The sequence below is a fragment of the Vigna umbellata genome, chromosome 5, assembly GCF_029865625.1.
Source record: "Vigna umbellata cultivar VRB3 chromosome 5, Vumbellata_1.0, whole genome shotgun sequence".
Taxonomy (NCBI): Eukaryota; Viridiplantae; Streptophyta; class Magnoliopsida; order Fabales; family Fabaceae; genus Vigna; species Vigna umbellata.
Genome location: NC_142169.1, coordinates 58064001 through 58077367, shown reverse-complemented (window position 1 = coordinate 58077367; position 13367 = coordinate 58064001). Strand labels below are relative to the sequence as shown.

The 13367-nt window shown below is 31.8% G+C and overlaps 1 protein-coding gene across 4 annotated transcripts; it reads left to right on the top strand.

Moving 5' to 3' along the window:
* The first annotated feature begins 1598 nt into the window (after positions 1–1598).
* LOC124824295 (B3 domain-containing transcription repressor VAL1-like) lies at positions 1599–9006 on the top strand. Of its 4 annotated transcripts, none has more exons than XM_047296708.2 (15): positions 1606–1751; positions 1850–1979; positions 2167–2292; positions 2852–2890; positions 3909–3990; positions 4077–4178; positions 4849–5507; positions 5605–5701; positions 5869–6043; positions 6354–6430; positions 6537–6953; positions 7105–7154; positions 7423–7536; positions 7625–7692; positions 8078–9006. In XM_047296708.2, exons 3-15 carry the CDS (start codon positions 2189–2191, stop codon positions 8830–8832), a joined length of 2739 nt encoding a protein of 912 aa, XP_047152664.1. In that variant the 5' UTR covers positions 1606–1751; positions 1850–1979; positions 2167–2188; the 3' UTR covers positions 8833–9006. The 4 variants fall into 4 exon arrangements, with proteins under 4 accessions (XP_047152665.1, XP_047152664.1, XP_047152666.1 ...); XM_047296710.2 differs by having other exon boundaries at positions 1622–1751; positions 1871–1979; XM_047296709.2 differs by lacking the exon at positions 1850–1979 and having other exon boundaries at positions 1599–1751.
* The last annotated feature ends 4361 nt before the right edge of the window (positions 9007–13367 follow it).

Genomic DNA, 13367 nt, shown 5'->3' with positions numbered 1-13367 from the left:
TCGGTTGATACACCTCTTGTATGATCGATCGATCTGTTCTTATGGTTTGTTTTCGTGCAGATTTCTGTAAAATTTTTAATTTATGGTTATTTTAAAATAACTGTAAGTTAGCTTTATTTTCATGCAATTGTTCTATTTTATTGTAAATGTTAGAACTCTTAAATATAGTTTACAGTTATATTTTTGGGATGTTACTACCAGTATATTAATTCTACATAAAAATATTAAATATGAATTATATTTGGATACAAATACTAAATAGATAAAATATCATAAATTTTATCAGTATCTATTTTTCATATTCATTTAAAGGAATATAAGGGATACATATTCGTACAAATGAATCATGGGTGATATAATCTTTTTTTTATTTAATTTCCAAAAAGATTTACAAAATAAACTTATTTTTTCAGTAATGTTACTTTATCTCAAAATTTCACTTTTTGATTAATTTAACTTGACCGAAATGTCAGTAAAGTCTAAAATACATGTATATTAATTACTTTTATATAATGCATAATCAAACCTAACGTTAAAAAAGTGTATTTAAATAATTGCGGTGTTATTAATTTTACACACATCAAATTTACATTAATTAAACTACTAAATGGTAATATATTATAAAGTAGTAATATGAATCGTGATGCTAAAAGTATTCTCGTAATTAATTAGGCTGCAGTCAAAGTAATTTAATTAAATTATTTAATATTATTTTTATTGGATTTGAAAATTTAATTAAATAGATATATCCAATCTAATGCTATAATTTAATATTTTAAAATTATAATTTTAACGATTATTAATCCGTTAATTATATTTGTATCCTTAAAATAACATTTCTTTTTCATAACATAATAACATTTATTTCAATAATATATTATATATAGAATGTCACCTAATTTATTTTTTTCTTTTAACATCAAGTTATTTATAATCATTATTCTGATTATGGTTAACAAGACGAATAAGTTTAAATTAAGCTACACAGATTCACGTACACATGCATACTTATACCTTATAGTAATACATTATATGCAATAAGGAAAATTAAATTTTCTATAACAATTTAATAAAATTAGACAGATGAAAGATGAACCATTAACTTTCACATGGATTTCCCATCTATTTTTTTTTATTCTTTGTCTATCATTAACAATTTCCAATTTTAATATTTTTTAATCCTTCAACCAAAAATCCAGAATTAATAATAATAAATTTAATAATTCTTAAACTAAGTAAGTTTTAATACATTTTGTTAGGAGTTAAGTTAATTATGAAAATTTATTTTTTATTTTGAGTCGTATGAGATATTGTTAGTATTAATGATTACAATTTTTAAATTAAGAATCAACGTAGAAAAGTTAATTTTAAAGACTTAAAATTAAATTTTTTATAATAATAAGATACACGTGCAAGGCATGGATAGATGTTTCACCTAAACGGATACACCGAGGGGTGAGACAAGAGAGTCCAAGTCACAGTCACAGCCACAACGAGACAGCCCCGTGAACTGAGGGTGAGAATATCAGTGTCCCCAAAGTGAAAACATAGTGAAAAAGAAAAGAAAATAAACGACTTGTGGGCGTTAAGGTTAGCGGTGGTGTGTATGTGTTATGTCTTCAAGTGTCCTGCATGCATTTTATGCATCTGTTGCTTTGCATGCACACACACTCTCTCTCCTCTTTCTCTCTCATTACTTTCTCTCTCTACACAAACACACATCCTCGGTTTCTCTCTCTGTAAAATTTCAGGTCAATTTCCATTGCCTTATGCTGATTTCAGTGCTTTCACTCTGTTTTTCTTCGTTGCTCTGCCTCTATTCTTCCCCAGCTAAGTGTTGATGTAACAGATGATGTGTGTGGTTGTTAAGATTTGAGGAGATAGATTGATAGATAGAGGCAGCTAGCTCTGCGAAGTCAGGTTCTTTTTCGTTCATGTGAATGACCCATTTGTTGGTTTTCACTTGGGGTGAGACAAAGGTTTGTTTTTTCGTCTTGGGGTTCTGTTTCATTATAACCCCTTTGTGAATCTTGAAGCTTTCTGCATGGGTGTGTATGGAGTCTGAATAAATTTGTGATGACGGGTCAAAGTGTTTTTTTGTTGTTTTGGTTTTTGGTTTAGGGTTTGTGATTTTGATTTGAGTTTTGGATTGTATTTCTTTGGCAGTGGAATTTTGGATTTTGTATTAATGGGTTCTGATATTTGCGTCGTTAATGGTTCGTGCACTCATGAATGGAGAAAGGGGTGGCTTCTGCGATCTGGTGGATTCGCCCAACTGTGCTGCAAGTGCGGGTAAATTTGAGTCCTTTTCCTTTGAATTTCATCTATTCGTCAATTATGGGAGGAGTGGATGATGCAAGGGTAGTTTTGGGGATACGATTTTGGGACTCGTTCTTGTTGATGTTGTTTTTAAAATCGGATACGTTTTTTGGCTTTTGATTTTGGTGTAATTAGTTTCATGAGGGTTGCAGCTGTATTTGTGAGGCTTGGTTTGGTCATTTTTTTCCCTTCCCCGGGATTTTCTGGTTTTAAGTGTGTCTGTTTAATATCAAGGAACTATCGCATTGATTTGAATAAGAATCACATTAAGTGCTCAATTCATAGAAGAGTATTTATGCCATGCAATGCTTTTTACTTTTCTGATGACAATATGAAGTTGTTGCTGATTAAGGGCGGGGATCAATGCTGCTAATTTGGGAAATATTTCTAGAGAATGACTTGGTGAGGGTGTTCTGGTCATAATGATTGTGAAATAAAATTTCTTAATTGTTATAGTAAAAAATAGATTTGTATTTTTTATTTCATAATATATATTTTGTTGACTAATGTTGGCTTATATCTGTAATGCTAGATTTATGGAGGAGTGGAAGGGTGACATCCATGAGCCATTGTAAGTGTCATAATGTGGGGATTGTATAAATGGCAATGTGGCGAATATATTGTTTTTTCCTTAATGTGGATGCAGTAAATGCACGATCGGTTCATTTTCAATATTTTAGTTTAGTTCTACTATTCTAACCAAAGTTTTAAGTCGTGGTTTCCTTGCAATCCTTGACATTGCGAGAAACTGCAGGTATATATGGCTGATATGGCAGCTATGGTTGCAGAATGTTTTTAAAACCAGGATTCCAGCATAACTTTTTAAGTTGGTGATTGTTGTCATATGTGTTACTGGTTATTGTAAATAAAAACATTTATTTTATCCCTGATAATGATAAGGAAATTTTAGTTCATGTGATGCACGTACTTATGTATATGTATCTAGCTGAGTCTATTTAGTTTTTAAATAAATGTCACTTGCAGTTATTTTTTTTTGTTAGATGGTTTCATAAAATTGTACCAGGTTGCAGTAATTCTAGTGCCATGTTTCTTGTTTATCTTGGAAAGTTACTTTTTCTTGTTATACCGAAGCATCTTGCTCCTTGATAGTGTAGGGTGTGTTAAAAAGAGTTGATTGCAAATGGTAATCAATAATTGAAAGTATGAATGGATCTTAGGTTTAGTTTTCTTATGGGTTAAATATGTTTTTAGTCCCTAAACTATCAAGCGAATTTGTTTTTAGTCTCTCTTTCAAAATAAGGTACATTTTAGTCCTTCTATTTAAAAAAAACGTTAATTTTTGATCCTCCCGGGAGGACCAAAAATTAAGATTTTTTTGAAGAAGGAGGACTAAAATGTACTTTACTTTGAAAGAGGGACTAAAAACAAATTCGCTTGATAGTTTAGGGACTAAAAACATATTTAACCCATTTTCTTATTGAAGTTTTGTCTTGGTAATGTAATATTTTCTGATTCTTCACATATCTTCCCTCTGTCATAACGATGGTAGTTTTGCTATGCATTTTTATCGGTAATAATTCATTTATTGATTCTTTATATTTTCCACATGGAAATCCTTAATATGTCAGATCCGCATACGAGAATTCAGTTTTCTGCAGCAAATTTCATCACCAACAAACTGGTTGGAGGGAGTGTAACTTTTGCAACAAGGTAAAATGGTATTCTATTTTCATGTAACTATTCAGGCATTCCCTTTGTTTCTTAGTCATTGAAGTCTACTTGATTTGGTTTGGCAGCCTATCCACTGTGGTTGCATGGTATCTAGATCTTTGTTCGAGCATCTTGACTTTGGTGGTATAGGATGTGTTAGCTGTGTAAATACTAGCCAACTTAGTACGGTAAGTTTAATCTGGAGTTTTCAAGCTATAATTTTTTGTTATTTTCTATTTAATGCAACATGTCTCATTTATTGCTAAATCTTGAATCTGGAATCTCACTTTTGCTCCTCATATAAATTTCGTCACATTGTTTAATACAATATCGGTCGCTGGTATTAGTTTTGTGTGACTGTTTACGGATATATTATTGTCTCAGTATTTCCAGTTAAAATGGTTGCCTGCCATTTAAATTTGTAGCTTTTTTGGTTTTTGTATTTTGTTTTTGCATGACTTTTAAATGTGTTGGCTGGATATCTATACTCAAGTGGGGACATTACTTTAGCAATGTTTGATTAGCTGTGGTTCTCTTTTATTGTACAACAACGCATGTTTGACATCATTCTTTTGCCGCATAATGTATGTGGAATGCATGCATATGCTTCGGATAACTCCTATATAAAAGATCATTGGAAGACCTCAAGCTTTTTGATATATAGAATAGTCTTCTAATTATGTTCAGAACGTTAAATGCTGCTGCTTGCTTGCTGGTTCTTTTAAGTGATCTTGTGTCTTGTTATTCTGCCATGACACATGCAGTTGGCCAAGATTTTGAAGAGAGTTTACTTAGGTGTATTGTTTTTTTTATCCTTTGACAATTTCTCTGGTTCCTTCTATTGATGTTTTTCTGCAGATGAGGAATATTGAAAATCCAAATGGGCCGGTTTCATTGAAAAAAAATAATTCAAGTGATCGGCCTTCTCGTTCTGAGGGAAGACTGTTTGCACGAGGTGTTGATGAAGGAAAGCTTATGCAATTCTGCAAAATTATTGAGGCCAGTGAATCCAGCCGATGGAATAATGCTCAAAAAGATGGCACCATTTCACGTCATGGGCACAACAACCAAGAAGCCAAATGTTCATTCGGGGAAGGAGACATTGGTTTTTCAAATGTGGTGAAGCCATCTGTTCAGTCATTAACATTTGCTACATTAGAAAATAATAGGTCACCATGGGAGATTAAAAACATCCACGAAGCAAATGTGCAACCATCATTGAGTATGTACCTAGGAAATGCATCTGGGAAAAACTCTGTTCTGCCTTCTGCTGGAGAGGCTGTGGAAGGAAGACTTGAGGGAAAAACATCTCCACCTTTTCATCAAGGGCAAAGATCTCGCCCTATATTTCCAAAACCGGTGAAGAGTGGGCTTACCATGAATGTGGAAATAGATAAAGGTACAATTTCTCAATCTCGAGTTGCTCGGCCACCTGCAGATGGCAGAGGAAAGAATCAGTTACTTCCTCGATATTGGCCGAGGATTACCGATCAAGAGCTGGAGCGACTATCTGGAGAGTATCCTTTATATTTTTTATTTGGTTGTTTTGAACATGTATTATAAACTTAGTATACACCTGGCTTTTCAGTAGTTTCCCTTAATGTATGATAACAGTTTGAAATCCACCGTTGTGCCATTATTTGAGAAGGTATTAAGTGCCAGTGATGCTGGCCGAATTGGCCGTCTTGTTCTCCCAAAAGCTTGCGCTGAGGTATTTTTGGGGTTTTATTCTTTATTTTTCTTATTTCTGTGCTTGCTTTGTTATCTCTGTATAAGTCTATGGAGAGGTGTTTCTGCAGTTTTTTCTGGTTATAAATTTTGGAATATCTCTTTACCCTGTAATGGCTGAAATAATACAAACTGGCCTATGATTTGCAGGCATATTTCCCTTCTATTTCACAATCTGAGGGTGTTCCTTTGCGAATGCAAGATGTGAAGGGGAACGAGTGGACATTTCAGTTCAGATTTTGGCCAAATAACAACAGTAGAATGTATGTATTGGAGGGTGTGACCCCATGCATACAGGCCATGCAATTACGCGCTGGTGATACTGGTAAGAATAAAGCTAGGGAATAAACCTTGCACATGTCTGTTACCCTAAAGTTTTGTACTTAAGTCATTGTTACATATGACCCTTAGATATGACCCTTAGATATGACCCTTAGATAGGCTAGCTGTGTGTTATAAATATTGTTCCTATAATCTTTTCAAGACAAATAGAAGAATTCAGTGCCTTGAAAAATTAATCTCTTGTGCATAATTTACTGGTTAGTACGTGGATCAAGCTTCAAATATTGTTTGAGGTTAGTATGTGTTGCAAATCTGAAATAGCTATTATTCTTTTGTATGATGCTTTTATGCAGTAACATTTAGTCGGATAGACCCGGGAGGCAAACTTGTAATGGGTTTCAGAAGGGCATCGAATTCTGCAGATACACAGGTTGGGACAATTTCCATTACTGTGTGGTCTCTTCTTTGAATAATACATCCCTATTATTATTAATTTTCTCTGTTGCTGAATATGATAAATGATTATTGTCGAACAGGATACCTCCACATCTGCACAATCTAATTCAGCAAAGGGAGCTACCTCTGCTGGAACTGAGAATCTGCCATCAGGAAGTAATAATGCCAATCTTCTCCTTTCAATGAAGGGGAATGTGGAAACTAACATTAATGGACAAAGAGAACATCCACTTTTGGCTACCGGAACTTCTGGGTTGCTTATAACTGAAACTAATGGGATGATGACAAACAATACTTCACTACAGAGAAAAGTTTCGGTTTCAGAGAAGAAGAAAACTCGTAATATTGGGCCTAAAAGTAAGAGGCTGCTTATTGATAATGAAGATGCTAGGGAGTTAAAACTTACATGGGAAGAAGCACAGGATTTACTTCGTCCTCCTCCTAGTGTCAAGCCAAGCATTGTCACAATTGAGGACCAAGTATTTGAAGAATATGATGTAAGTGCAACAGTGTCAAATGAATCCATGTATTTTTATTTTGTAGGTTAGCTATTGAGAGTTGAATATGGACTGATGTAGTTTGAAGAATTCTATTCAAATTTATTTGCCCTGGCTAATTTATGTGATGTATGCACTTCATTTCATTCAGGAACCCCCAGTTTTTGGAAAGAGAACTATATTCAGTACCTGTTCTTCTGGGTAAGAATCCAACCTTCCTGCATATTTGGCATTGTATTTGGTATATTCGAACTCTACTTTTTTATCACTCAGGATTTAATATTACGTATGCATTTGTTCATCCACCTGACAACTGTTTGGTATTTTCCTGAATTCATGTGCTGTGGCAATAGTTGTATCAGAATTAGGCATTGGATCTTATTTATTCTCCACAAGAGCATTTGGACTTGTTATATCGATGTGAGCAAATTTTCAACTTGTGCATGATTATGTTAACTATGTCATCCAGGGTGAAGGAACAATGGGCTCAATGTGATGATTGCTCTAAATGGCGAAAGCTTCCAGTTGATGCTCTTCTTCCTGCCAATTGGACATGTTTTGACAATGCTTGGGATTCAAGAAGGTGTTCCATTATTATTTATTTTAAGACTACTTCATATGAGATAGTGATAAAATGATCTAAAATTCTTATTGTGACATTATTTTTTCAGATGTTCATGCACAGTACCTGAAGAGCTAAGTTCAGGGGAATTAGAAAGTCTTTTGAAAACCGACAAAGGTGTGATTCTGATATACTGTTGTCATGTTTGAGATTGGGTTGAGGTTGACGTTTCTGTCACTTACAATTGATTGAATGTTCAAATCAAAAGATGCACCATGCAAGTTCTGCATTCAGCACATTATATTGATGTGTTGAATGATGCCGTGTTAATATAATACTTGTGAAATTATACTTAGACTCCATCTGGGGGTCTAATATGCAAATTATTATGTTCTTATAACTTTGTATGTTTTGTAGTGCCACATCAACCGCAATTTTACTTTCGAAATAAAAATGAGTCCTCCTTTGATCTGGCAGATTGGGCTACAACTGTTATTTCCTTATATCTGTTTGTCCTGAATGGTTAACACAAAATCTTTGTGCTGTGATCAATGCATTGCAGATTTTAAGAAGCGACGAAGTGATGAAAAGAGCATGTCAATCCAAGAACACATGGCATCTGGCTTGGAAGCTCTTGCCAGTGCAGCAGCCCTGGGAGACAATCTTGTTGACACGGCCGAATCATCGGCTGGAGCCACCACCAAGCATCCCAGACACCGTCCCGGCTGCTCTTGCATTGTGTGCATCCAGCCACCAAGTGGCAAGGGGCGACACAAGCCGACATGCGCATGCAACGTGTGCCTGACCGTGAAGCGACGGTTCAAAACCCTCATGCTGCGAAAGAAGAAACGGCAATCCGAACGCGAAGCAGAAGCTGCCCAGAAAGATCAAGTTCTCCCCAAAGAGGAGTCAGATACCAATGAAACATCAAGAGATGATGCTACTCAGTTGGAGAAAGAGGTAGTAGGACTAAGCAGAAGTCAAGCTGAAGTGGGTGAGTCCAGTGCTGCTGGACAAATTGATCTGAATTCTGATCCCAACCGTGAAGACATGGTAGTTGATTTATCAGCAATTTTCTTTTGTGAATCAGACCCTACTACAGAACATGAATATATGAACCAAAATGATCCAAGAAGCTACAACAATGAATTGCAGAATGGTGAGAATTCTTCTTTGCACACTCCTCAATCCAATGGAGAAGGTCAGAGACACTTCTCTGATCTAAGAAGCTTTGCATCCATTATGTGGAACCAAGAAAGAAGAGATGAGGAAGACAGTGAACCCAATCAAAACCAAAACCAAAACAATCTTTGTTAACAATTTCTTTATTCTTACATTCAACCCTTGTTATATTTATTTTTACTTGCAGTCACAGTACAGTTTTTGATTTCTTTTACAGAGGGGTGGTCCAAGATAGTTCTTCATATAAAAAAATAATGTATTTTTTTTTAGTAGTTTATCTTTGAAGTTCTTTTCTTTCTTTCTTTTTCATGGAAGTGAGTCCTGCACATTTCTTTCTTCGACAATGATTTTGTTAATTTGTTTGTTGGTTATATGAATGAAACATAGGAAAAGGTTTACATGTTAGTATGTTTCTCTGCATATGTTCGTGATTATGTACTTTTTTGTTTATATTATTATTAAGCGGCGAGATTCCACGGCAATGACGATGTAACATGGGGTTATTGCATTAATAATAATTGTCTTGGAATCGATAATAGTTTCTATTTGGGTGTGAAATCATTACAGTTTTAGTTAAATATAGATTCTTTTCAAGAAAAAAGAACTAGAGATGATTATATTCCAAGGTTCCCGATATTCAAACCTAATGTGGTTATTTTTCAAGATCTAAGTTCGATTTTTCTTAAATCTAAATTAGAAGGTTTGAATATTTTTTTATAAGCTTTAATTAAAAATGTCTTCTTGTGTTAACTATTTTTTCAATAAATATATTTATTTGTGTTTTTTAGTTTAATAAACAATAAGTCAAATATGTTATATTACAGACTTTTTTAGTCTAATTTGTCTTGTATATATATAATAGTCAAAACTTTAATTTGACTTCTAATATATATATATATATATATATATATATATATATATATATATATATATATATATATATATATATATATATATATATATATATATATATATATATATATATATATATATATATATATATATATATATATATATATATGAAGAGAGAGAGAGAGAGAGAGAGTTAATAGAAATTAAATTAACAAAAATAGGAATAATGAGAGATTGAAAGTATTAGAATGAATGAATACACGTATTTGAAAAAATTCTTATTTTTTTTACAGATAGTAAGGTTAATTTTGAAAAACACATCAAATATAATTTAGTTATGCTAACTAAACTAACGACTTTTAGTATTATGCAATTAATTAATTGGATTTAATTATATTGTAGAAAAAAAAAATTCTAATGTGTACTTCATAATTTGTAGAAAATGCGGTTTAGAAGAAAAAGAAATAAACCTTAACTTTCCTCGTAAAATTTAAAAAGATTTACATAAAAATTGAAATAATTTATCAATATAATTAATGCTTAATAAATTATATCAAATTTTTTATTAATATTTATACTACTATTTTAATAATAAATATTTTATTTATATCTTTCTCTTTATTAAATTAAAATAATTTTATTACAAAATCGCATTAACTTAAAAATAATTATTAAATTCATATATTCTTTCTTAGAAATATATATCTATTTTTAATATTTTTTAAATTATAGTATTTTAATATAAATATGTGTATGTTACGCTAGTTATTATAATAACAATAATAAAGAATTAAAAAATCATATTAAAATTAGAAATAAAATAAAAGTATCAATAATAAGTACGTTTATCTTCTGCTTATTTTTATTGTCTTACATCTCGTTTAAATAATACCGTTTCTTATTTTTTATTTTTTTTATCATTAATCCGATTAGTTCATTATTTGAATTCTAGTAATATTATTTTAGGTCTAGAATAGATGATATTTAAAGGAGAAGATTCACCTTGTCATGTTTAAAGTTTATGATAATGTTATTCACGGTTAACTTATAAAAGGAAGGAGGGTACTATAGAAAAACAAGATAATTCCATTTTAAAGTTTAACTATTGTGAGTGAATGTTTGCTGAAAAAAAAGGCTTTTACTTTCTTTTTTCTAATAAATAATTTGAGATCCATTTGAAAGAAAATATTAAAAAAAAAGTGTATACCACCTACCAATAAGCTATTTAAACAACTAAGCGTTGAAATTGTTTTATTGAATGTTTGTAAGCAATTCGATAATTTAATTTAAACTAATTGAATTGGTTTGTGGTACAATTTAAATTGAGAGGTGTACCGTATGAGCCAGACGGCCAAAATATTCTCTCCTCACCCACAAGTCGGACGATCTTGGCGTCCAAAGAACGAGCAATGATTAATGATAAGTATGATTAGTCCGGACGTCCAAGGACGAACAACGGACCTAGAACAGCGGACCTAAAACCATAATTAGGCTTTCTTTGAAGATTAAGATAAGTAAACAATTAAAGGTATTGGACTGAGATTGGACCACAGTTAAGACTCAGCTAATCTCAGACCCACGACAAAAACTATAAATACAGGTTAAAGGTAAGAGGTAGATGAGACACATTTACTGTGTATTTATTTCTAGTTCCAGATTACTGAACAAACAATTTATTGACTTTAGCATTGAAGAACCTTTGACAGGTACACCTCTGGACAGTAGATCGAAATCGAAGAAGATTCGAGTTGAAGACCGAACGATTGAAGAGCATAAAGTGTGTAGGAGTTGGAAGTAACTCGACCTCACATCCGAAACAAATATAACATAAATATATTAGACGAATCATTCCATACATTGATTAAATGAGTTTAGGAATACTTTGATTAAACGAGTTATTGATGAATTTATCAAACAAGTTAGTAATACACATTAGATAATTCTATTCATTCACTTAATAAATTGCAATACATATTAGACGAGTCTATTTTTATAAATTAGATGAGTGTATCTGTATACTAATTTGACGAACAACATTAGATAGTAAACGAATTTATTAATGTATTGATTATACGAATATAATAATACACATTATTCAATGTTTATATACTAATTTGTATTAATTTATAACAAATATAATTTATATAATCTCAATTTTATATATTTTTAGTTAGTTTACTTTATATTTTCGTATATTATAAATAATATGTTAAAGTGCAGAAAGAAAGAAAAAGTGTCTTATCAGGAAATTCTTAGTTATCGTGTCAATCAAACTATGGTAGTGATCTTCCTCGATAAAGTATTCACCTTTTAATATGATATTTGTATGGTAGGATATCTGAGTCGAGCGATTGTCAACAGTAAACCGAACGAGCGACTGAACGATCGCTTTTACCCGGACGGCTACCAATAGTAAACAGGCCAAATATTAACGAGTACTCAAACGATCACTTCCGAACGATCGTCAACCTCCTAGACGGAACGATCGCGATATCATAGAAGATAATGCTAGCGAGACGATCGTCATATCATACACTCGTCAATGTCGCCCCTAACATCGATTGTCTTAATAGCGATCATCCGTTACTTAAACCAAATGATCAACATGGGTCAAATCAACCCAATCAAGCTAAGAGTCAACATATGCTCGGTCAACTTTATTCAGACTGGATCAATTAACCCGGATAAATTAAGGAATAAGTGGTTAGAAACATCTGGCCATGATATCACAAATCACGGAACTAACTAACCCAGTATCATAGATGAAAAGCACGACCAAGCGGTTGAGTTTTCCAACTAACTGGATTTTTAGATAAACGGTTTATCTTACTTTTAGGTTAAATACGAAAAACCAGAAGAGAAAACGGTACATTTTTTATAATTCAGGAAGAGGAGAAAAAAGATTGATTTTTCATTATTGAACTAAAAAGGTTCCGTCATTCCTTTTTCTGACTTGAGCGTCAGAGTGGCTTCGCAGGTATCCATTCCATTCTCCTGAAGAGTCCTGTGCAAGAGAAAGATATAAGAATAATTACATTGCGGGAAAGAGAAGACCTCATTCATCAGGTTCGCATCTCGACCCAACAATTATACTGAAACAATATCCTTTAGCAATTTAATTTAGAGATAGGATAAGCAGTTTTAGAAAATTTATTTTGTTAATATTGGAATAATTTGTGAAATTAATGCACCACCAAACGAAAATAAAAGAGTCTTTTAATGAATACGAAGGTGGGGTATGTGTTTGAAAACACAGTACTCGCAGTGGGTGATTGTAAGTCATAATTAATGTTATTTATGCAAGCAGTTAGCAAAATTGTACCAATCCCTTTCATTATGACAATATCGTCATGTGAATATATGATAAAAAAATTGATGGATATAAAAATAAAATATTAAAATAAAGATAATGAAATTTAAATAAAACTTAAGCCTGTTGTTTAAACATGATTTTCATGGATTCGTCCAACATAGAAAAAGTCAAACAAATATTTTTTAAATAAATTTTTAGTCTAAATAAAAAGTTAAAATTTGATATTCTTTTAAAATTTTGATATATTTTAATTCTCAAAAAATAAATAAATATAATTTATTTAATTTATTTAATTTAATTTATTTTTGCTTGTTAAACAGTATTTTAAAATGACGTTGAATTGGAATATGATAAAACAGTGTAATCAATTCAAAACTCATCTTAAAACAGATATTATATTTTAACAAAAATTTAATATAATTAAATTAAAAGAACTATTTCTATATAATTTTTAAATTTGTAATGAAAATCTATCAAAATTTAAAATAAGAATGAGTTATAATTT

Excerpts from the sequence above, each read along its gene's own strand:
- LOC124824295 (XM_047296709.2), top strand. The coding sequence starts at position 2,189 with ATGGGTTCTGATATTTGCGTCGTTAATGGTTCGTGCACTCATGAATGG. Across the intron at positions 2,293-2,851 it reads CAACTGTGCTGCAAGTGCGG|ATTTATGGAGGAGTGGAAGG; the intron begins GTAAATTTGAGT and ends CTGTAATGCTAG. Across the intron at positions 7,537-7,624 it reads AATGCTTGGGATTCAAGAAG|ATGTTCATGCACAGTACCTG; the intron begins GTGTTCCATTAT and ends TTATTTTTTCAG.